The 23,771-nt window shown below is 48.7% G+C and overlaps 1 protein-coding gene across 7 annotated transcripts; it reads left to right on the plus strand.

Moving 5' to 3' along the window:
• Positions 1–1,573: 1,573 nt before the first annotated feature.
• Positions 1,574–23,398, plus strand: SLC2A11 (solute carrier family 2 member 11). 7 transcript variants are annotated; one of them, XM_045041683.1, is made up of 12 exons: positions 1,575–3,057; positions 5,951–6,049; positions 8,948–9,108; positions 16,442–16,566; positions 17,366–17,495; positions 18,048–18,196; positions 20,931–21,118; positions 21,245–21,322; positions 21,876–21,977; positions 22,060–22,135; positions 22,371–22,498; positions 22,710–23,398. In XM_045041683.1, the coding sequence occupies exons 2-12, from the start codon at positions 6,044–6,046 to the stop codon at positions 22,908–22,910; spliced, it is 1,344 nt and encodes a 447-aa protein (XP_044897618.1). In that variant the 5' UTR covers positions 1,575–3,057; positions 5,951–6,043; the 3' UTR covers positions 22,911–23,398. The 7 variants fall into 7 exon arrangements, with proteins under 7 accessions (XP_044897623.1, XP_044897618.1, XP_044897617.1 ...); XM_045041685.1 differs by adding an exon at positions 6,872–6,975 and having other exon boundaries at positions 1,577–3,057; positions 20,931–21,322; XM_045041682.1 differs by having other exon boundaries at positions 20,931–21,322.
• The last annotated feature ends 373 nt before the right edge of the window (positions 23,399–23,771 follow it).

A 23,771-nucleotide genomic window follows, 5' to 3' on the forward strand; every position in this document is an offset into this window, starting at 1 on the left:
TTTTTTTTTTTTTTTAGTGTTTATTCATTTTTGAGAGACAGAGAGAGAGAGAGAGAGAGAAGGGGAGGGGCAGAGAGAGGGAGACAGAGAAACCAAAGCAGGATCCAGGTTCTGAGCTGTCAGTGCAGAGCCTGATGCAGCGCTCAAACTCACCAACTGTGTGATCATGACCTGAGCTGAAGTTGGACCTTAACTGACTGAGCCACCCAGGTGCCCCCAGAAGTTCTTGAGCATGGGATTAAGGGTTCCTCTGAGGCAAGCCCAGGAGTAGAACTGCAGGAATTGCTGTGTTGCTGGGTATTTGCAACTCCCATTTGGATATGCCCAAATTGTTCTCCTCATTTACATTTCCATCAGCAGTGAGCGGTCCAGCAGACTCTTGCCACTTTGGTATTGTCAGAATTTAGTTGCCAGTCTGTTGTGTGAAACAATACTCTTTTGTGGATCCAGCTTGCGTTTCCTGATTGCTGACACAGGCCAGCATCTTTTCATGGTTTTTTTTTTTTTTTTTTGCCACTTCAGTTTCCTATTCTATAAATTCCCTGTTCGTAGACGTTGCCATTTTCTTGCTTTTATTGATATATAGGACTTCTTTAGATATTCTGAATACTATTACTTTTTTGGTCATATTCTTGTGGACCCCTTCTCCAACTTGGTAGCTTTTAGTCTCACCTTTTTATGGTATCTTTTAACATAGATTTTTAATCTTAGAATTTCATTATTTATTTATTTATTTTTTTAAAGTAGGCTCCATGCACAATGGGAGGCTTGAACTCATGAAATCAAGAGTCTCATGCTCTGACACTGAGCCCTCCAGGTGCCACTAGATTTTTTATTTTTAATGATGTTAAATCCTCCTAAGAAACCTGTATGTTTTATCCTTATTTATCCTAAGGTTATTGTAGAGGCCACTTTTAGGCAACCAACTTGAGCAGCGGAAGGAAACCTGAGTAAGGTAGAAGGTTCCACAGTGACCTCCTACCCGCTGCTGAATACAAACAGGCCCATTAAGTGACCCACATCAAAATATCCGTAAGTCCTAGCTGAACAATGGGTTACTTAAACCCAGGCATAGGTACCAAAAATTGAGAATTCCATAGTTGCCATACCTCCCCCCCCAACCCCTGCGCCCTTAACTACAGCCCTACCCTGTGTACCCCACCTCTTGGCAGACAGCCTCTCCTTTGCTAAAGGCCTGTGGTCCCTTGCAGCATATTAGGTAAACTTCTATTCCTTTGTTCTGCCTTGGGTGAATTCTTTCACCACCTGGGCCCCTGGCCTCCACCCGATTGGGTCACTGCACAATTACAAAAATATTCACTTTCTTCTAAAATGGTTAAAGTTTGCTTTCAAATTAGGTTTGTAAGCACCCAGAATGATTTGTTATGTATAGGGTTAGAGGTCCAATTTCATTTTTCCCCATATAATCAACTGTTCCAGGACTATTAGCCCATTGTTTCCCCACTGATTGAGGGGAAGAATAGTTTTTTTTTTTGAAAAAAATAAATCTAAAGAAAATATTAGCAACTGAAACCAACAACATGTTAATAACAATTACAACACTACGAGCAAGTTGTGTTTATCCCAAGAAATCAAGGATGAATTACCTTTAGAAACTTTATTGATGTAACTGAACTCATAAACAGAGCGAAGCAGAAAACCCGTATGATCTCACAGACACAGAAAAAGCATGCAACAGCTAGTCTTTTATTTATTGTGTTTTTCCTTAAAAAACGCATGGTGTTTTTAGAAATTTTTTAAAAGTTCAGGGCCGCCAAAACCAAACAAAAACCAGGCAGGAGCAGGAGAGATACTGCAGTCTCCATTCCGGTGTAAGTCCTATCACAGCCTTTGCTCTGATGGCTTCCTAAGGCCACTTTCAGGTATGTGTTTCTATGACCACAAATAGCATCTTTGGCAAGTCGGGTTTCGGCTTGGACTTTATCCAACTCCTGGATTCCATGCAGGGCCTGAGAAGCCCTGAGAAATAAAAAATTAATCAGGCCCGGTGGACCCTGTGGTTCTCCACCTCCAAAAGGGCCAGCCTCTCACGCAATCAACCCGAGACGGGTTCTCTTCTCACTCCGAATCACTGACTCTGCCAAGATTGACAGATGAGATCGCTCCAGAGACTGGTTGGGTCTGCCCTTCGGTCTCTCCTAATTTTGCCCCTCCTCTAGGGAAAGAGTGGGGACGTCGGTGTGGAATCAAAGGTTGTGCGTGGTGACACGGGCCTCCCCGGGACTGGGGGCTCCCCGGCCACGGTGGTAGGCAGGGGGGCCCGAAAGGGGCAAAAGGAAGGAGGGCCCCGGTGGGTGGGCAGGGGGGCCTGAAAAGGGTAAAAGGAAGCGTGACAGAGGGGCCAAGCGGGCCAGCGGCGAAGGTCGGAGGGGGAACGAGGCAGGAACCGGCAGAGATTCACTCCGCGGGAGGCCGCGGGCGAGAGGACGAGAGGCCAGGGCCAGGATCGCGAGAGAATCTGGAGCGCTCCGGTGACCTCGGACCAGAGCTCCCTTCTGGTTTGTGGAGATGAGCCCCAGGCCTGGCCGACCAAGGAGTGTGTGGCTTTTCCGCCTCAAAACTACGGAAAGGGAGGGAAGGAGTATGAACCGGAGCGGCGCTTACGGCCTCAGAGCCAGGTGACCTGCAGGAAACACCTCACACCTCACACTCCCTGTGCGCCTACGCAGGTGTCTCGGGCGCGCGCCTCGGACAGAGGTACACTTTGCACCAGCCTTCCGCTTACCAGAGCGCCCTCAACGCCCACTGCGCTTGCGCATCCGCTTCTGCCTCGAAGATAGCACACGCTGCTTCAACGCCTACGGCGCATGCGCCATGGCTTTGTGCTCTCCTTCTGAGAGCCTGCTGAAATGACTGCACCGCCCTCCTCTCGGCGGGCGTGCGCTTCCACTCCGCTCGCCTGTGGCAGCGGCCGTCCTGAGCCGAGAAGCTGGCTAGCTCAGGCCCCTGTTGCTGCGAATGCTGGAGAGATGTGTACGTGCTTGATGCCCGCCTGAGATTGGGAAAGATCTGAATTCCGAAACACGCCCGGCCCAGGTATTTCAGACCAGGGATTGCAGACCTGCGTGAATGCACAGACGCAGCCACTCTGGAAGGCTTAACGGAGGTGTCGGTGTACAAAAATAGCTGGTGCTTATTTGTCAGTGGAGTTAGGTTCTGGGCTCAGACGAACAGGAGGTCGCTCGCAGGGATGGCCTGGGGGTCAGTGCAAGGTTGCATGGGGTCATGTGTCTACAGGACCTGTGGCCCCGCAGGATCCCACCCTAGCAGCCCTCCCCATGCCCGTGCTGTTCTTTGGGCTGGTCAGCTCTTGAGTATTGCAGCCCTGGCCGCTTTGCCGGCTTCTGCGACTGTTTACCATTCTCGCCTCATTCCCCAGCCTTCACATCCTCCATGCTCCCTCTAAACCCTGTCCTGATGTCCTTCACAGAGAAATGGGAGCAGCCAGAAGAGAATGACTATACCATTCAACCTCCCATCTCTGAGTGCCTCTTCCCCTTCCCCCAATCCCTCTGCCAGCCTGCGCTGATTTCCTTCAGATATCTGCATGGCACATTCCCCTGTCTCTTTCAAGTCTTTGTGCAGATGCCACCTTCTCAGGGCCTATTTCCTGACCACCCTCTCCAAACACTCCCTCTCACCCTTCCTTGCTTCATGTCTCCATCACACCAGCTGACAGACTATGTATTTTCCTTGTTCATTTGGTTATTGCCCATCTTCCCCAGCTGCAAGGACAGCTCTGTGAGATCACAGATTTTTGTCTCCTGTTCTGCTGGTTATATCCATAGCAACTAGAAGAGTTGATTTATTGCCCACAGTAGGGAGGCAAGAGATGTTTGTTCACTGAATTGATAATCACCACCATAGCTAATGTCTGAATGTTTTTCATGATCAGGCACAGGACTAGGCAATCTCCATGCATGATCTTAGTGAATTAAATAATTTCCTGCTATCTTGGAGACCTGCCAGCATATCCTGCCTGCCACATGGACTCAATTATTATCAGGCTCTGTGTCTCATTTATTTGTTTGTTTGTTTATTTAATTTTAGAGCGAGAGCGTGAGCCAGGGAGAGGGGCAGAGGGAGAGAGAGAGAGAGAGAGAGAGAGAGAGAGAGAGAGAAAGAATCCCAAGTAGGCTCCACACCCAGCACAGAACCTGGTGCAGGGCTTGATCCCACAGCCCTGGGATCACAACCTGAGCTGAAATCAAGAGTTGCATGCTCAACCAATTGAGCCACCCAGGTGCCCCCTCCCAACCTCTTTTTTTTTTTTTAAGTAATCTCTGCACTCAACATGGGGATCAAACCCATGACCCCAAGATCAAGAATCACATACTCTTCTGACTGAGCCAGCCAGGGGCTCCAGGCTCTGGGTCTCTTGCTGCTTTCTGCAGATCTTCTGTCTCAGTGGAACGCTCACCTCCATGCAGCCCACATGGAGCTTTAATGTGACTCCAATGAGACCAGAGTCCTGGGTCCTTACCTGGTTTCCTCCTGTGGCTTTCATCTTGGAAGGAAGTTACTTAGGACTTATTATAGGAACTTTTGGCAGGCCCTGTGATGGACCTGTCTCCAGAACTGTGGCGAGATCCTTGGCAGGATCCTGCCCCCTGGAGCCTCTTTCTCAGCCTGCCCAGTGCCAGCACAATATCTCACCAAATGGAGAATGCACATCAGTCTTTTGCCCAGCTGTATCTGCCCCCCCAGCATAATTTCTAGCTGGGACAGGCACTTGGTATTTGACAAAATGAATAAATAGTCTTCAGGTTCAGGAAATTCTTCATAAAATCTTCAGCCAAACATCCTTCCACTATGAACTTGTGTGTAAGTATTTTAAAAACCATAAATTTGACTCATAGGACTTCAGGTTTGCAGGATGATTTGCTAGAACAAGAAAGGCAGTATGATAGTTACTGGGAAAAGACCAACACTTTGATTTTTGTGTAGTCAACTACTTCGTGAACACCCAGGAAAGTATCTGAGAGGAGCAATTCAATGCTCTGCCTTTGGGTCAGTGGAGAACATTCAGCATATACTGAATTTTCAAAAAATTTAACAAGCATGTTATTTTGTAATTAAAAATTATAACAGGGAAAATATTAAGATTATGAGTCCCTAAAAAATATACTGACCTAATGTGATGGGACCTCAGGGCACTGAGTTCTTGTGGCTGGGTACTTTGGAGAGTTCTCTCTCCATCTCTAAGGGTATTGCACAGGGATGAAAACTGTTCTTTATTGTACCAAGTATGTGTGGCGCACATATACCCTGGCTGTCCCCCAACCTGGAGGTAGGCATTATCATCTCCAGGTCCAGCAAAGAAGTGACTCAGGACAAGGGAGTAAGGGCAGAACTGGAATTGGGACCCAAGCACTGTCACTGGCTGCAGCCACTCTCTGCTTCTTCCTGTGCCTCCCAAGTCCCCACACGTGTAGGTCCATGTGACCCCTTCTGTTAGCTTTATCGTGGAACTGGCTGGCAGGTAAGAGAAGAAGGCCCAGCCACTCTGTTGGAGTTTTGCTGGGGCTCAGGGGCTCCAGTCCTGTTTGGTGCAGAGCTTCACTGTCCTGGGGCCCCAGCTCAGGGCACTGTGCTCCTGAACCACAGCAGCCCTGCCCAGGGACAGCCTGGCAGGGAGGACCAGAGAAATGTTGTCCATTTGGGGAAAATGCTCATGGGGGAGAGGGTGGAGGGTGAGGTGCCAGCAAGGACCTGGACTCAGAACAGAAGGCTGGGCTTCCTGTGCTGCCTGCCAGCAATGTGACCTAGGTAACTCCTCTCCTCCTCTGTGCCTCAGTTGCCTCATCTGTAGAGTGGAAGCATTGCTGCCTGGTTCAAATAGATTGCAATGCTGTGATTGGTAGGTTCCAGTCCTGGGAGGAGATGGAGGCTGCCAAAGGTCACTCTGTGTCCTCCCCTCTCTCCTCAGATTTAGGGCAGTGTCCTGCTCCTGACCATCTGTGCGGCTGGCATTGGTGGGACTTTTCAATTTGGCTACAACCTCTCCATCATCAGTGCCCCGATGTTGGTATGTATCCTCTGTACTCACCGTCACCGTCCCAGTGGGTTCTGGGTGAGGGCTAACAGCTGCCCACTGTGGGGCTTCGGGCCAGCATCCACTTGGTGGCACTTTCTCCCATGTGTCCACTTTCACTGGGATGTCCCATTGGTCCTGTGGATTCAAATTCAAACCCACCTCTACATCCTCTCTTGAACCTGCACGTCCTCCTGGGTCCCTGATGTCAGCAGATAACTCTACTGTCTGCCCAGTGACTGGGGGTCAGCCTTGACTCTGGCCCCCTTCCCCTCAAACATTGAGTCCTTGCTCATTACCTCTAGCTAGCCATTTCTCCCCGTGTCTCTGCCATGACTCCAGTTCAGATCCCATCTTTCCTGCCTGGATTGCTGGCTTAGCCTCCTCATTGGCATCTCTGCCTTCAGCCTCTCAAGTTTGATCAAGCCACTTCCCTGCCCAGAAACATTCTGTGCCTGTAGGAATCAGGACAGACTCATCCACCTGAAGTTCAAGGCCTTCTTGATCAGAACCTGCCCGCCTGTCTTCCACCTTTATTCCCTGAACCCCACTAGCAAAGCAGGTTAAATGCAGTTCCTCAAATGCACACAGCCCTCTCTTTAAGCCTCCTTTGTTTGGGAAGCCCTCTCCACTGCATCTGCAGAAGCCCCACAAGAACCACCCAAACATCCTGCCTTCCTTCAATAGTCTCTGGCTGGAAGTCACCCCTCCATCCCCAGCCCTTTGTGCTGACTGTCACCACTCAGGTTGCATGTCGGCTGTTTGCAACCTCCTGCTGGTTTGCTCTGAGTGTCTGAATCATCTTTGTGCCCCCAGCACCTGATGCTGACCTGACCCATGTTGATGTTCAGTGGTGCCCATGGAAAAGGTGAATCTTCCAGCCCATTGATAAAAACTGGCCTGTAACTTAAATCAGAAGGGTGAGTGTCCTGTCCCATAGCTGGGAAGGTTGTGGGGCTGCACACTGTAGGTGCAGGGGAAAGAGCTGCAGGAAGCAGGTCCCAGGACAGAAGTGCAGCTGTCTTCTCCCTGCCTGTCCTGTTCCCTCTACCCTCCTCATTCAGTGACAAGAGGGCAACTGTACCAGACTGACTTCCTGCCAGTTGGAAACCCCCAAAGGAAAGTCCTCCCTAGTAGTTCCAGCTGAAAGGTCTGGGAAGAGTCCGATTGGCTGATTTGGATCATATTCAGGCCAGCCAATCATGTGATCAAGAGGTGGAGCCCTCCCATTGGCCAGTCTGAGTCAGATGACCACCTTTGGACAGGACAGGCTGTAACTGGGGATGGGAGAGAAGTCCCCAAAGGAAGAGAGGATAGCCTAGCAGAAGCCAGGGTGGGACCACATTCTGGGCAGAAACAGTGATAGCAGCCCAATGCCTTAAAGAAAGGATGAAATTCAGGGCTTAGAAAGGGAGGTCTGAGCTAGCTGTATTTGCTTGTTTATTTGTTCATTCAACACACATGTGAGTGCCCACTTCACAGTACACTTACAGGCTGGAGAAGGATCCACCTGCAACAGGCACTCTTGGGCTTTATCTCCCATGGGCCATCCCCAGCCTCCCAAAATAGGACTTTCTTGGCCTCAGAGGCTCCTCCTAATCCCCTGGATGGTCATTCTTGAGGAGTTTCCGCCAAGGGACAGGGAGGCTTGCCCTGGTCCTAGCTCCCCTGGACAGTCTTTCCCCCAGAGGGAGCTGGCGGGTGCTAGGCTTGACAGCCATTACCCTGAGCTGGCCTGAGCAGAGGAGAGCTGTCCCGACCCTTAAACTCACTGTCCTCCTCAGGTCCTCCCTCACATCCTGTTGGGAGGCCTGAGATCAGCCAGACACTGACATTTCATCTCTAAGCAAGTGAAGTATGCCCGGGTCTTGCCCAAGTGCAATCCTTCCTAACCATTTGGCCTCCATTCACTTCCCTGAAACTGAAGCTCTGGGGGTGGGGCCCTGGGGTGTCCTAACTACCTGGCTTCAGCCCTGACCTGTGGCTGAAGCCGTGGGCAAGTCCTTCCACTTCCCCAGGCCTAGTGCCAGTCTAAACAGTGAACACAGTAATGTGTATCTAACAGAGTACTTCTTTTTTTTTTTTTTCAACGTTTATTTATTTTTGGGACAGAGAGAGACAGAGCATGAACGGGGGAGGGGCAGAGAGAGAGGGAGACACAGAATCGGAAACAGGCTCCAGGCTCTGAGCCATCAGCCCAGAGCCTGACGCAGGGCTCGAACTCCCTGACCGCGAGATCGTGACCTGGCTGAAGTCGGACGCTTAACCGACTGCGCCACCCAGGCGCCCCTAACAGAGTACTTCTAAGGGCTGTGAAAATTGGGGTCCCAAGGAAATGAGTGGCACACTCCAGATAAACCAAGCAGGTTTAGATACCACAAGGGATGATTTACAAAGGTTGAGTGGGGCAGAGACAACACACAAGACCAGGGAGAGTCCAGTAACGCCAGAGTCATTACTACTCCTACCCCCAAAGGGACTCTTGGAAGGAGTCTGGAAACTGGAAAGAAAGAGCCATATGGAGTAGGACCCCTTGAGAGGAGCAGTGACCTTTGGTTGAGTGTCACAGCCAGCCTGGGGTGACCTGGGAACAAACACCCCTTCTGCCTCTCTCTGATGCCCTGCTGGTGCTCACCATTGGCCAAGTCCAAGTCCAACAGAAAGCCAGTCAGCAAGGAGCCCCCTGATGCAGGTGGATTCTTGGACCAAAAGCAGGAGGACAAGGGGTGAAGTGGACTCTGAAGGGCAAACAGAGACTGTTCCTGCCCCCTGGCTGGGGAGCAGTATTGCTCAGGACTTGGTGCCTGCTCTGCAGAGGCAGAGCCCTGTGGAGGGGAAGGCCTATTGTATCCAGCCTGTCCCTGGGAAGTTGACCGGTATCTCTGTCCACAGCCCATCCAGGAATTCATCAATGAGACATGGCAGGTGCGTACTGGCCAGCCACTGCCCGACCACCTAATTCTGCTTGTGTGGTCCCTCATCGTGTCTCCGTACCCCCTGGGGGGCCTCTTTGGAGCACTGCTTGCTGGGCCCCTGGCCATCATATTGGGAAGGTAAGGGCTTTCTGGGTACACCCCAAATGCCCTTTGATGATTGGTACCCCAGTCTGTAAGCTGAGGAATGTGAGAGAAGGAAGATGCCCTGTAGGCCCAGGCCTAGGTCAGCTCCCCAGCCTCCTACCCTACCTGTAGTTTCACCACAAGAGTCACATTTCCAAGTGGATTTGGTAGAGGGAAGAGCCCTGTGTCCTGAGGGAGGGAGGACTCCTTGTTTCCAGTTCCATTTCTCCAGCAAGTGATATTGGACCGTAAACAAGTATTTCCTCTTCAGGCCTCATTCCCCTCTCTGTATCCAACTGATGCAGTCTTGGGGTGCAAACAAGACGGGCTCATAATGAATGAATAAATTAATGGAAGAAAGAAAGAAAGAAAGAAAGAAAGAAAGAAAGAAAGAAAGAAAGAAAGAAAGAAAGAAAGAAAGGAAAAAGAGGTGCCTGGCTGACTCAGTTGGTAAAGCATGCGACTCTTGATCTCAGGGTTGTGAGTTTGAGCCCCACATTGGGTGTGGAGCCTACTTAAAAAAATTTGTTTAGGGCTCCCTGGGTGGCTCAGTCAGTTAAGAGTCTGACTTCAGCTCAGGTCATGATCTCACGGTTTGTGAGTTTGAGCCCTACATCAGGCTTCTCTGCCATCAATGCAGAGCCCACTTTGGATCCTCTGTCTCCCTCTCTCTGCCCCTCCCCTGCTTGCACTTTCTCTCTCATTCTCTCCCTCTCACTCAAAAATAAATAAACATTAAAAAAAATTTTTTTAAGTTTTTATTTATTTAAGCAATCTTTATACCCAGTGTGGGGCTTGAACTCACGACCCTGAGATCAAGAGTTACACGCTTTTCTGACTGAGCCAGCCAGGTGCCCCTTGAATAAAAAAATTTTTAGAGGGAGACAAACCATAAGAGACTCTCAAATACAAAGAACAAACTGAGCATTGCTGGAGGGTAGGGTAGGGGGATGGGCTAAATGGGTGATGGGCATTAAGGAGGACACTTGTTGGGATGAGCACTGGATGTTATACATAAGTGATGAATCACTAAATTCTACTCCTGAAACCATTATTTTTATTTTATTTTATTAATCTTTTTTAAATGTTTATTCATTTTAGAGGGATAGAGAGAGAGAACATGAGCAGGGAAGGGGCAGAGGGAGAGGGAGACATAGAATCCGAAGCAGGCTCCAGGCTCTGAGCTGTCGGCACAGAGCCGGATGTGGGGCTTGAACTCACAAACAGCGAGATCATGACCTGAGCTAAAGTCAGATGCTTAACCGACTGAGCCACCAGGAGCCTCTCCTGAAACCATTATTTACACTATATAACTATATATTAACTACATATATAACTGTATATATTAACTATATATATAGTTATTAACTATTATATATATAGTGACTGTATATATAATATATATACTAACTATATATATATAACTATATATATAACTATATATATTAACTATATAACTATATATTAACTAACTTGGATTTAAATAAAATAAAAATAAATGAAAAATTTTAGAAGTCTACTTAGAGAGACAGGCTTGGACTGACTTGATGAAAAATTGTAATGACTGGAAAGATACTGGAGTAGCTCATAGAATGAAAGGAAACACTCAGAAGCCAGGTCTTAAGAAGAACAGGACCTGAGATGGTGCTGAGGATCTCAACAGCCAGAGCATTGGACCATCCTTCTGGGAAAGATGCCTTCAGTGCATTAGCTCCAACGACACACACATTCTGTCTCCACTGTCTTCATTCAAGATTCAAATCCAGAAAGACAGATTATTATTGACCTACCGTGGGTCACATATCTACACCAGTGAAGCAGTGGGAGAGAAGCATTGTGGGGCAGAAAAAAACAAATGGCTACCAGAGTCCACCAGTTTGCTGGCCGCCCCGCATGTGTAGACCCCTTTGTCCCCTGTATTCAGCTCCATGCGTGCCCTCCTAATGTTCCTCACCCATCTCGTCATGTACACCAGCAAATGTATTCACCTCTCCCTGAGTGAGACCACTTAGAGCCTTGTCTTGTCACACCACAAGGGCCAGTATCAGGAAAGCATTCTTTCTGAGTCCAGGATTTCCACGTAATGACCATTCTGCCAGCCCTGCCATTACTTCTCAGTGTTCTGCAATCTACACAATTCATGGCAAATTAACCTGTCATCAAGATATCCCACAGAAGGAGGAAAGGATAAAGAGTAGGGGAAACACTTACTAAGGAACAAAAAAGTAGTGGGTGAATTTATTTTGAAGCACATGATGCAGAAAGCCTGGTAGTGCAGGTAGAGTTCTACTCTGTGGTTTTGGAACTGGTTCCAGGCTTTGCTTGCATTGGTGACTTCATCCTCCAGTTTTCTACTCTTGTCTTGAGCCAGCACGTCCACTGGTTGAGGCTCTTTGCCTGTCAGGGTGACCCAAATCTTTATTCTTGAGTGGGCTTGGTGGTCCTAACAGCGTGGAATGTCCAGCAGGTTATTACCCTAAGAGGTCATCTGCTTCTGGATGGTGGGACTCACAATGCAGTAATGAGTTCCATGGCACCAGCCCTTCTTCTTTCATTGATGTAACTACCTTTCTTGGATGCAGATTACATCCATGTTTGTGTATTTAACAGGTGTATCTGTTAGGATGCCTTCAACTGCAAGTAACAGAAAATCAGGACTTAGTTGGCTGAAACAATAGGAGGTCCTTTGTCTCACACAAGAAGTGTATAGGTGGGTGACTTCAGGGCTACCTCAGTGCCCTGGATGTGCTCCTCTGAGAGCACTTTGTCTGCCGGCTCCACTGTGTGTTGGCTTTGTCCTCGGGCTTACAGCTAGAAAACTACAAGTGCCTCACTCAGAGGCAACATTATCTAGCAGAAAGGGGATTTCTGCCTAGCTGAAGTTTTGTTTTTTTTAAATTTTTTTTTAACATTTATTTTATTTTTGAGACAGAGAGAGACAGAGCATGATCGGGGGAGGGTCAGAGAGAGGGGGACACAGAATCTGAAACAGGCTCCAGGCTCTGAGCTGTCAGCACAGAGCCCGACGCAGGGCTTGAACTCACGGACCGCGAGATCATGACCTGAGCTGAAGTCGGCCGCTTAACCGACTGAGCCACCCAAGCACCCCTGTCTAGCTGATGTTTTAAATCCAGAAGAGAAAAAGCTTTTCTTTTTAAAAAAAAAAAATTTAAGTGTTTTTATTTTTGAGAGAGAGAGAGAGAGAGAGAGAGAGCACGAGCAGGGGAAGGACAGAGAGAGAGGGAGACACAGAATCCAAAGCAGGTTCCAGGCTCCAAGCTGGCAGCACAGAGCCTGACATAGGGCTTGAGCCCACGAGCCGTGAGATCATGACCTGAGCCAAAATTGGATGCTTAACTGACTGAGTCACCCAGGTGCCCCAGAAAAAACTTTTCAAAAAAGGTGCCATGTCTCATTGCCCAGTACCAGGCCACTAGCACAGAGAACAAGATCACCAAGGCTAGGTTAGATTGTTGGGTTCACACCTGAACCTTAAAGGGTAGGGGCACATTCCCAAACAAATTTAGGCTCTTCCTGCAAAATAGAAGAAATTAGCTATTATCTGATCATTGTTGCCCAAATATCTAATGATACTTGGTACAGTGTCCTTATGTGATGGCACTGGCAGAAGCTTGAAGGGAAGGAATTAAAAATTCAAATTCAGCACACGTACCTGTTTCATTTATAACAACTTGCTGTCCTATCCCCAGGGCAAGGATCCAGTGCAGTTCATCTTCCACCCAGTGGCAGAATGACGTCCTGACATGTGTTGCCATTTCTGGGAGTCAGGGTTGGGTGTGTAGGGTGGCAAGGTGGTTAGTCTGGAGATAGGAGACCCCTATCATTGAGTCCATATGCATTTTCCTTTTTTTTTTAAGTTTATTCATTTATTTTGAGAGAGAGAGAGAGAGAGAGAGAGAGAGAGAGAGAGAGAGAGAAAGAGAGAGAGAGAATGAGCATAGAGGGGCAGAGAGAGAGAAGGGGGGAGAGAGAATCCCAAGCAGGCTTCATGCTCTCTGTGCAGAGCCTGACACGGGGCTTGAATCCATGAAACATGAGATCATAACCTGAGCCGAAATCGAGAGTTGGATGCTTAACCAACTCAGCCACCTAGGTGTCCACCATGTGCATTTTCTATCCTTGTGACTCTACCTGATTTATGAGGCAATGGAGTGACCACTGGGTGGGCTGAGGAAGGCTGCTGCATGCTATCCCAGAGGGGTTCATTCTGTCTGCTTGGTTTTTAAGAGCCTTTTCTTCAGTGGAAGGGAGATTCTGGTGAGTGGAAACAGGGACATGTATAGGTTCAAGTTTTGGGCTAATTCTGAGAGATCCATCTGTTTAACCTTCCAACACCTTCTTGAAACCAGTCCTCAAATCCTGCTTCATCTAAGACTTTGACTATCTGACCAAATGCTTTGGAAAAGGGGACAAAATTCCATGCTCAAGATTCTGTCTACAGGAAGGGCTTCACTTTTCCAGTATCTTTTAGGGCCACATCTGAGAGTGCTTTAATGCCATAGCCCTACATTTCTGGCTAGAACTAATGCGCAGAGCCATCTACAAACCAGGGTTAAGCTTTGTTTTGTTTGTTTCAAACTGAAGACAAGAGGGGCACCTGGGTGACTCAGTCAGTGGAATGTTTGACTCTTGATATTGGCTCAGGTCATGATCTCATGGTAGGGGAATCAAACCCCATGTTGAGCTCTACACTGAACGTGGAGCCAGCTTGAGATTCTCTATCCCCCTCTCTCTGCCCCTACCCTGCTCTCTCTCAAAAATAAATAAACTTTATTTTTGTGTGTGTGTGTGTGTGTCCCAATAAAACTTTATTTGGAAAAACGGGGCAAGCTGGATTTGATCCATTGGCTATAGCTTGCCACCCTCTATTTTTGGGGATAGAAATATTTATTTATTTATTTATTTATTTATTTATTTATTTATTTAATTTATTTTTTTTTCAATATATGAAGTTTATTGTCAAATTGGTTTCCATACAACACCCAGTGCTCATCCCAAAAGGTGCCCTCCTCAATACCCATCACCCACCCTCCCCTCCCTCCCACCTCCCATCAACCCTCAGTTTGTTCTCAGTTTTTAAGAGTCTCTTATGGTTTGGCTCCCTCCCTCTCTAACTTTTTTTTTCTTCCTTCCCCTCCCCCATGGTCTTCTGTTAAGTTTCTCAGGATCCACATAAGAGAAAAATAAACTTTTTTTTTAAAATTTTTTTTTCAACGTTTATTTATTTTTGGGACAGAGAGAGACAGAGCATGAACGGGGGAGGGGCAGAGAGAGAGGGAGACACAGAATCGGAAACAGGCTCCAGGCTCTGAGCCATCAGCCCAGAGCCTGACGCGGGGCTCGAACTCACGGACCGCGAGATCGTGACCTGGCTGAAGTCGGACGCTTAACCGACTGCGCCACCCAGGCGCCCCGAGAAAAATAAACTTTAAAACAAAAAAACTGAAGAAAAGAAAGAGGCCCTGGTGTGCCTTGGGAGAAGGGTGGCAGTGTGGTCGTGTAGGCGTGCTGACATGAGTAACCTGCTCATCAGAACCTTTGGGGCCACATGGGGCATCACTTAAATAGCAATTGAATGCTACTGGGCACACTCAACCTTAGCATAGGTGTGTCATACAGCACCCAGTGCATGATGGGTACATGGCCACTAGGGGTCCTACAGCCTTGTGTTTATTCCCCGCTAAGGCCTACTGACAAGGCCAGAGTTATTTCTAATTAAGAGGATGGTAATTCACTGAAGTAGAGTGGCTGTACTACAAAACTCTAGGTCTTGCATTGTGATTGTTCTTTTAGACAACTGCCACAGTCACTTGGAGCATTACAGGGTCTCCTAGGTCTAAAGGGGCGAGTGGCAGAGCTCTATGCACTTAGTTTGGACTCCCTAGAGAATATTCTTCTTGCTTAGCTCTGCTGGAAGCTGCTAGGTTTTCAAATCAACTGATATATGTGCTAAATCACAACAGCCTGTGTGGTGCAGGCTCCCTCCAAAATGGGAAGAAATCCTCTGAGATTTGCCCATCCGTAGAGGGAGGGCAGAGAGTTCTCATGCACTTTGGAGGAAATATAATGACATATCTTAGCCTGTTGAACCTCAGCAGTTCATTGATGCAGTGGCCCCTTCGTTTTTCAGTTTCTACTCTTTGTCATGCTTGTACCTTACAAGACCTCTAGTGTACTATTATAGTGCCTTTCTCCATGTCCTTTCAGTATAAAGTCACCAAAGAAGTGGGCCAGCAGGGTGCCCTGTGGGATGTGTAGCTCCCGGTGGAAGGGATTCTGGCCCAGAGCTGGAGAGCTGCTCTAGCCTCAGGCAGGTCAGCAAAGGTATATTACTGCCCCTACTAGGTGAAAGCTGCATGTTTCTGGTGCTGTCTGTGTATTGAAATGGAGCAAAATGCATTTACCAAGTAAATACCCCACAGTTGAAGTACTTTATTAATTCACACCACCGAAGAAGCCACCATATATGGTTTTCTTTTCTTTTTTTTCATATATGGTTTTCAACTGGAGTTACTGCTGGATCAGGTTTGTTATAATGGATGTCATTCTCCATTCTCTTGACTCAGCAGATCTATGCTTTAACATTCACATTCTGTCACCAGTGTGCTGTTGACTTTGGGCAGAATACTGGCCTCCACTAGGTTCCAGTTTCCCTGTCGGTATAGTAAGCTGTATGATCTACAGTGAGCTCAAGTCACTGTGTGACAGCACTTCCATGCTCAATATCAGGAATCTCAGAGCCGATGCCTCCTCACTGACATTTCTATTGCCTGCTCCCTGGTTTGCAGTCTGTCCCACTGAGTGAGGCCTGGGCCATCAAGCCATCCTAAAAGTTCTGAGAAGTGACTCTATAATACATGGAAGAAAATGTGAGGGGACTGTACTTGGCTTTCCATGCATCCCTTCCCTTACTCTGAAAGTCCCTGCTCTTCTTCTCTATGGTTTAATTGTGTCTAAGAAATCAGATGTTAGGCCCCTCATTTTACAAAGGAGTAGGAAGAAAGCAATGCTTAATCTGAAGAGATAAAGCCGTAAGATGCAAATTTTGCACACTGTGGTGCAGGCAGAAAGGAGAGGGACTTCAGGTATCTTGGGAGATGGGTGTGACAATATGCCCCAGGTAGTCTGTAGGCACAATGGCTAATGGACATTTCCCTTCATGTAGCTTAGACTGCTTGACATGGCTCACACATGTTCACACACAGGTCTGATCAGGGCTGGCTGGGGCTGCAAAGAGGGATCCCCAGGGAGAGTTCTGCTAGACTGAACATGAGCCTCTCTTACCTGTATTCTACTTTCCCCCCAGGAAGAAGTCCCTCCTGTTGAATAATATCTTTGTGGTGGCCACAGTGACCCTGTTTGGCTTCAGCCACAGACCAGGCTCCTTTGAGATGGTCATGCTGGGAAGGCTGCTCTTGGGAGTCAGTGCAGGTATGGGGGGAGGGCAGCCCATCCTGCCTCTCTCTTCCTGCTCATTCGTGTATTCCATTTATTCATTCATCTGTTCTCTTTATTTCTTTCATCCATTCATGTATTCTCTTTCTTCACATTTTTTAAAATGTTTATTTATTTTTGAGAGAGAGAGAAACAGAGAGACAGAGCGCAAGCAGGGGAGGAGCAGAGAGAGAGGGAGACACCAAATCCGAAGCAGGCTCCAGGCTCTGAGCTGTCAGTACAGAGCCCAATGTGGGGCTCAAACTCACAAGCTATGAGATCATGACCTGAGTCGAAGTTAGATGCTTAACTGACTGAGCCACCCAGGCTCCCCATTCACATTTTTCATTCATGCCCACCTCTTCTTTTGCAAAATGATTAAATATGGTTTCTCTTAAAAAGGCTCATATAAGTAGACACTTAAAGTGGATATAGAAACATGAAAAAGTTTCTCACAGGGTGTGAGTACAAACATACCCAAACCTATGCTGACAGAGTTCCCATATTTGAGCCATACTCTAAGCCATGAGCTTCCTGGCAGCCAAGGTACAAAGGATGCATTTTTGGGTTTTCATTACAGATGCAGAGTAGGCTGTTAGGGACTCCTCAGTTTCTGGGGTTTGTCATGTGAGGAAGCAGAGTTTTGAGCACATCCACCTGGGTATTTAGGGATACCCATCAACAAATCCCCTCTTGACTCAATACTGTTTATATGGCCAGGTGTCTATGTCTATATTAGTTATCTATTCCTATGAAAGAAAATACTCTGAAACTTACTGGTTGTGCACACATCTAGGTGTGAGCATGAATGTCCAGCCCATGTACCTAGGGGAAAGCGCCCCCAAGGAGCTCCAAGGAGCTGTGGCCATGACCTCAGTCATCTTTACTGCCCTAGGGATTGTGATAGGCCAGGTGGTTGGACTCAGGTAAGCAACCTGCCTCCATGTGCACTGAGTGGTTTGAGGGGTGCCAGTAAAAGCCCTTCGCCTAAATTTCTCCTCTGTCCATTGAGTATTAAGGCATTGCTTCTTTGTATTAAGAAATCTTTGTATTGAAATCCTGTCTACACCTATCTGGCCAATACATAAAACAGGTGTTAGTCAACCACACTTCAGTGTAAATCACCATTTTGCATCCTCTCCAGATCAGGGAGCAAAGAACAGATCTTAAAAAGGGAGAGGGTGAAGATTTGGGCTTTTAAAGGGGAATGTGTCCTGGTCATCCCAGAAAAGAGGGGAGAGGGCAGATCCCAGAGCCCTGGGAAGAGGAGTTGCTACAGATAAGGTGGAGCCAACACCTGGAGGGAGGGATCTTGGTGTCCAGACCCAGAACTGGTTTGAGGAAACAGAGAGCAATGCAGATCCTCTGCCTTCAGGAGGGCAGGCAGGGGCCAGGTAGGTGGGTCAGGGGAGTAGGAGGCAAGTGGGCAGGGCTCTGGCAAGAAAGTACCTGGCCCAGCCTCTCTTTTGCCTCCCCAGGAAACTCCTGGGGGACCCACAGGCCTGGCACCTGCTGCTGGCCAGCTGCCTGGTGCCTGGGGTGCTCCAGCTTGCTTTCCTCCCTCTGCTCCCTGAGAGCTCGCGCTACCTCCTCATTGACCGTGGAGACATGGAGGCCTGCCTGGCAGGTGAGTCCTTGTGTTCCCAGACCACCCTTGACAAATGGGCACATCTGTCCAGAGCATGTGAGTCTCCATTTCTTGGGTTTCATTTATCAGGAAAAAGCTGTCCCTCCTTTTTTGACAACCATTCATCTCTTCAAAACTATTTACCAAGGGGTTGTCCTGAGTGCCAAGGCAGTGGGATAGAGCAGACCTGAACCCTGCCATCCAGGAACTGTAGGATGGTGCCAATAAAGAGCCCCCCCCCCCCCGCCATATATGTAAGATGAAACATGTTAAGACCTCACAGACCCAAGGCCAACTGGGTGCTGATGGGCTTATTCATTAGCTATGGCCATGATAGTGATGCCCAAGGAACAATACCAAATCTCTGGCTTAAAACAATAATCATTTACTGCATCCTCCACCCACTTACTTGCTGGGCTGGCTGCATGACTGCTGATCTCAGCTGGGCCAGCTCATGGTGTCTGGGAATCAGCTGGAGGTCAGCCAGTCCAGGCTGGTCTGGGCTGGAGTAGTTTAGCTCTGCTGCGCATGACTTTCCTCTCACTCTTAGTACCAACAAGCTAGCCCAGGAATGTTCTTATTACAGCGACAGCAGAGGCACAAGAAAGCAGATCCAACTGCACAAACACTTTTCAAACCCATGTCCACCCCCCTCGCCATGCGCATTAACATCCCATTGGCCAAAGAGAGTCCTGTCCCTGAACCCAAAGTCAAGGGATGGGAAAATCAATGGCATATCCTCTCCCATGGCAAGGGGTATAGATTTGGAGAAGGGTGAAGACCAGGGCTCACTCAGGCACCCTCTCAGCTTGCCGTTGTGGCCACAGCTATTATTGATATCCCTCCCCTGTGCAAAACATGCTCAATGTCATCCAGGACCCCACAGTCTCATCCAATCATGGTGTCAGTCTTGAAGTCCAGGATCTTAAGATCACATCAAATCTATACGTGCCTTCTCTTGATCCAGACACCTAGGCACTAAAAACACAAGTCTGCCCCTCTGAACTCAGCACACAGTGTAGGACAGTGTAACCAGAACTAACCCTCATTCCAAAGACAAGAAGTCAAGGAAGCAGGATGCAGTCACCAATCCTTAATGCCGATGCGCTCTTAAGAAAACGCTGCCAGATCTCCCTGCCTTGGGGGTAGGGAATGTTTCATGATCAAGTCCTGGCTCTGGCCCCTAGGAGGGGCTCCCCAGGTCATGGTTTCCCCAGGTTCTTGCTTCTTCCCTCTGAGATATACTTCCTAGTCACCTTCTGAAGAGGGCATTGCAAATGTACCCACAGAAAGTTGGGCACATTCAATTTGTCTTGGTCCCTTTCTCTCCAGGCTGGCAGAGCATTTGTAAATATAATTTTCTTGAAACCGATGTGATTTTTCTATGTATTTGATCGATGTGCCAAAAAGCCATGCCCACAAGTCTTTCTGAGGCATGCTTCTCTCTTGAGACTCACTTACTGGAATTTGGGGCATGTCGGGAGGCTGGGGACCAACATCCTTAAGCCTTCTAAATGCCTCTTTTTCCATTGCAGTGAGTCACTGCATTAAGCCACACCCTTAATTTGATTGTTGCCCTGCGTCCATGACTCACTGGCAGTGCTCTGGATTTGATCTTTGCTTTCAGGCTGTCACTTAATGTGAGCCTCTTTTTGCTAACTGGAGAGGCTGGAGATAAGCAACAGGTTTATTTTGTTTGTTTGTTTTTTTATTAAACCAACCTAGTGAGTTCTGGAACTAAATCTTTTTCCCTCTGAAGGTTTTTTGAGCTCATGTTTCAATATTGTAAGCTTAGAATACTCAGCTAACAGCAACCAGTTCATGTTTTCAACATATAGAGGTTTCTTCACTCCAGTCCAGAAGTTCATTAGGTCTGTTTGTTTGTGTTTCTTTATTTTCTTCCATACTACTGCCCTGAATACCCAGGCTTCCATTTTTCCAGCCTCCTCACCATCTTCTGCCTGGTCTTGGAATCAATGCCATAGATCACAGGTCTAGTATGGTAGCACCTACTCCTGGTACCAGTTAATTCATTAGTTTTGTATTGCTGCCTAATAATCACATCTCATGGCAAACCAAAGAAGCAATTACTTAGCTCAAGTGTCTGTGAGTTCTCTGGGGTTGGCTGATATAGGCTGTGCCTAGCTGGTGGCTCTGCTGGTCTTCGTCACTCATTCAGGTCAGCTGGGCACTGACAAAGTTAGGACAGTCTCAGCTGGGCCATTTCTGCTCCTCCTGGGACCAGTGGGCTAGCCCCATCTCATGTCTTTATGGTGATGGGAGAAAAGCAAGTAGAAATGAGCAAGGTCTCTTAAGGCTTGGGCAGAAATTTGCACATCCTCCTTACAACCTCATTCTATTGGCCAGAGTGAGTCACATGGCACAGCGCAGTGCCAAGGAGCAGGATGCATACTTGCCCCTTTTGTGGGGGCAGCTACAAAAATCATCTAGCAGAGAGCATAGATACAGGGAAGGGTGGAGAACTGGGGACATTGCATAATTGTCATCTGCCACAATTGTGTCCCCTCTGATGTATCCACAGAACCCCCAGCTCCTAAAGCCTTTTCTGGTTCTTGATGCCCTGAAATGACAGGGACAGGAAGATCATCCCCATCTGATCAGGGGGACCCAGAGAGAGAGTGAACGGAGCTGGGGTGGGAGCTCACTGCAGGGCACCAAGCAGAGGTTGGGGGAAATGAGGCCCAGCGCCCTCTGCCCTTGCATCCTGCTCTAGCGCTGCAGCGGCTGCGGGGCACCACGGAGGTGGCGGAGGAGTTGGCTGAGCTGGAAGAGGAGCGTATCTTCTGCCAGGGCCGGCGTGCCCTGCGCCCATGGGAGTTGTTCCAGGATCGCGGGCTGAGGAGACAGGTGACAAGCCTCATGGTCCTGGGCAGTGCCTTGGAACTTTGCGGAACCAACTCGGTGAGGCTCCCCGCTGCGTCCTTCAACTGGTTGGGGGTGGGAGGGCTGCAGACCACAGGCAGCTGGCAGCCCACCCCTCTGCCCCCCTGTCCAGGTGTAGCCTACGCCTCCTCCGTGTTCCGGCAGGCCGGGATCCCCGAGGGGAAAGTCCAGTATGCTATCGTGGGGACTGGGAGCTGCGAGCTGCTCGTGGCCTGTGTCAGTGTGAGTTTATCTGAGTTTGTCGTGGGCTCAGGGGTTGACCCTCCACCAGCCCTGTGGGGGTGGGGGTGCATGGGGTGCTGACACCTGGAGGAGTGTCTTCTATCAAGTCCTCTACCTTGGGCCCTTTTCCACTCCAGTTCACTATGCTCAAATGGGGCGAGTCAGCAGCATTTGAAGTTTGTTTATTTATTTATTTATTTATTTATTTATTTATTTATTTTGAGAGAGAGAGAGCATGAATAAGGGAGGGGCAGAGAGAGAGAGAGGAGAGAGAGAGGGTGAGAGAGAATCCCAAGCATCACAGAGCTGTCAGCACAGAGCTCAGTGTGGGGCTGGAACCTGCAAACCTTGAGATCATGACCTGAGCCGAAACCAAGAGTGGGTGCTTAACCCACTCAGGCCCCCCCTAATAATGTCTTAATCTCCTGAAGCAATCAACTGCTCCTAATTGCTCCCTCACACACACCTGGAGCTGCCCACTGCTGGCCTTTAAACCAAAGGAAGCATGCTTCCAGCGCACAGGTCAGTTACTGAGAGCTCCTTTCCTTTGCAGTGTGCAGTGATAGAGATGGTGGGCCGCCGGAAGCTGTCGATAGCGGGGTATGGTCTGATGGCCTGCTGTGGAAGTATCTTTACAGTGGCCTTGTGCCTGCAGGTAGTGGGGCTGGGCATGAGGGTTGTGGCTTGGGGCAGCCTGGTCTCCACCTCACTTCACCCCCTCTGCCCCTTTGCTGTAGAGCCCCCTCCCCTGGATGCCCTACCTGGCCATGTTCTGCGTCTTTGCCTTCATCCTCAGCTTTGGCCTTGGCCCTGGTGAGTGGGCCCAAGGAGCTCTGCACTTTGGGCTTTGCCAAAGGAACACGAATGTCTTCATGAATGACAAGTGGCTATAAATGCAATGTCACCCGCATGCCCTGCCACCCAGCCCCCCTGTACTGGGGCTTCTGGGAGGGAATGGCTGGAGAAGAGGACAAGGGGCCCCCACTCCTATGTTGGGGACAAGGTGGCAGCCCTGGCTGGCAGCCCCTGTCCCTGCTCTTCCTTCTAGCCGGAGTGACAGGGATTCTGGCCATGGAGCTCTTTGACCAGAAGGCCCGGCCTGCTGCCTCTATGGTCTGCCGGGTGCTCATGTGGACCATGCTCTTCCTGGTCAGGCTGGGGTTTCCCTTCATCATGGTAGGCACCCTCCCCACCCTTCCCTTGCCTTAGGTTTTCCCCTGTGTCTGCAGGAGAGCCCCAGTGGGAAGTCTCCATCCTGGGAGCCTGAGGCTGGAGGGGATGGGACTCAAAAAGAGGGACAAATCCCTCATCATGACCTGTCATGTGGCCTTATGTCTGGTCCTGAACAGGGCACACACCAGGTCTCAGAGACTCTTTTCACTCACAGGAGGGCTTGTCCCACTTTCTTTATGTGCCTTTCCTGGGTGTTTGTGTCTGTGGGACCATCTGTACTGGCTTCTTCCTTCCCAAGACCAAAGGCAAGACCTTCCTGGAGATCTCTGAGGAACTTCACAGACTCAACTTCCCTAGGCAGAGCCAGGGCCCTGAGTGGCTGGGCCCGGAAGTCATCCAGGCCACAGAGCTGTAGTTCTGTAGGTGTGGTGGGCTCCAGATCCAGCGGCAGCTCTCTTCTTTGCTTCCTGCCCAGGGTCCCAGCCCTCTGCGTTCCCTCCTTCCTGCATTCATTTGTTTAATGAGTGCCCATGTAGCACCTACTGCATGCAGGCTTGGTGCTAGGTGCTTAGCAATCTGTGGTGAGCCAGAGAGATGGGATCAGGACCTACTGGTGCTCCCCATCTAGAGGCAGTTAACTAACAGGCAACCAATCAAAACATTATTGCAAACTTGGAGAAATGCAGTAGGAGAAAATACAGATTATGAAGTGAGTGCATACTAGGGAACCTGGCCTATCTGAGGAGGGTGGTCAGAAAAGAATTTTCTGGGGGTACTTGGCTGACTTGGTCAGTAGAGCATGCAATTCTTAATCTTGGGGTTGGAAGTTTGAGCCCCATGTCAGGTGTAGAGATTACTTAAAAATAAAATCTAAAAAAAAAATATTTTTTTTTCTGAGGAACTGATTTTTTAAAAAAAATCAACGTTGACGGGGCACCTGGGTGGCTCCGTCAGTTAAGCGTCCGACTTCGGCTCAGGTCATGATCTCACATTTTGTGGGTTTGAGCCCCGTGTTGGGCTCTGTGCTGACAGCTCAGAGCCTGGAGCCTGCTTCGGATTCTGTGTCTCCCAGTCTCTCTGCCCTTCCCCCACTCATGCTTTGTCTCTGTCTCTCAAAAATGAATACATGTTAAAAAAAAATCAACCTTAAGGTGTAATTTACATGCAGTAAAATGAATCTATATTGAGTATACACTTAATGAGTTGTGGCAGATGTATGTGCCCAAGAAACCACCACCACAATCAAAGTAGAACATTTACATCATCCCAAAGTCTC

The sequence above is a fragment of the Felis catus genome, chromosome D3 (assembly GCF_018350175.1).
Source record: "Felis catus isolate Fca126 chromosome D3, F.catus_Fca126_mat1.0, whole genome shotgun sequence".
Classification (NCBI taxonomy): Eukaryota; Metazoa; Chordata; class Mammalia; order Carnivora; family Felidae; genus Felis; species Felis catus.

What these genes read in the sequence shown, in the direction of transcription:
- SLC2A11 (XM_045041682.1), top strand. An exon ending in CATGGAGGCCTGCCTGGCAG is followed by an intron (nt 18,197 to 20,930) that starts GTGAGTCCTTGT and finishes ATCCTGCTCTAG; the next exon opens with CGCTGCAGCGGCTGCGGGGC. An exon ending in TGGGGTTTCCCTTCATCATG is followed by an intron (nt 22,499 to 22,709) that starts GTAGGCACCCTC and finishes TTTCACTCACAG; the next exon opens with GAGGGCTTGTCCCACTTTCT.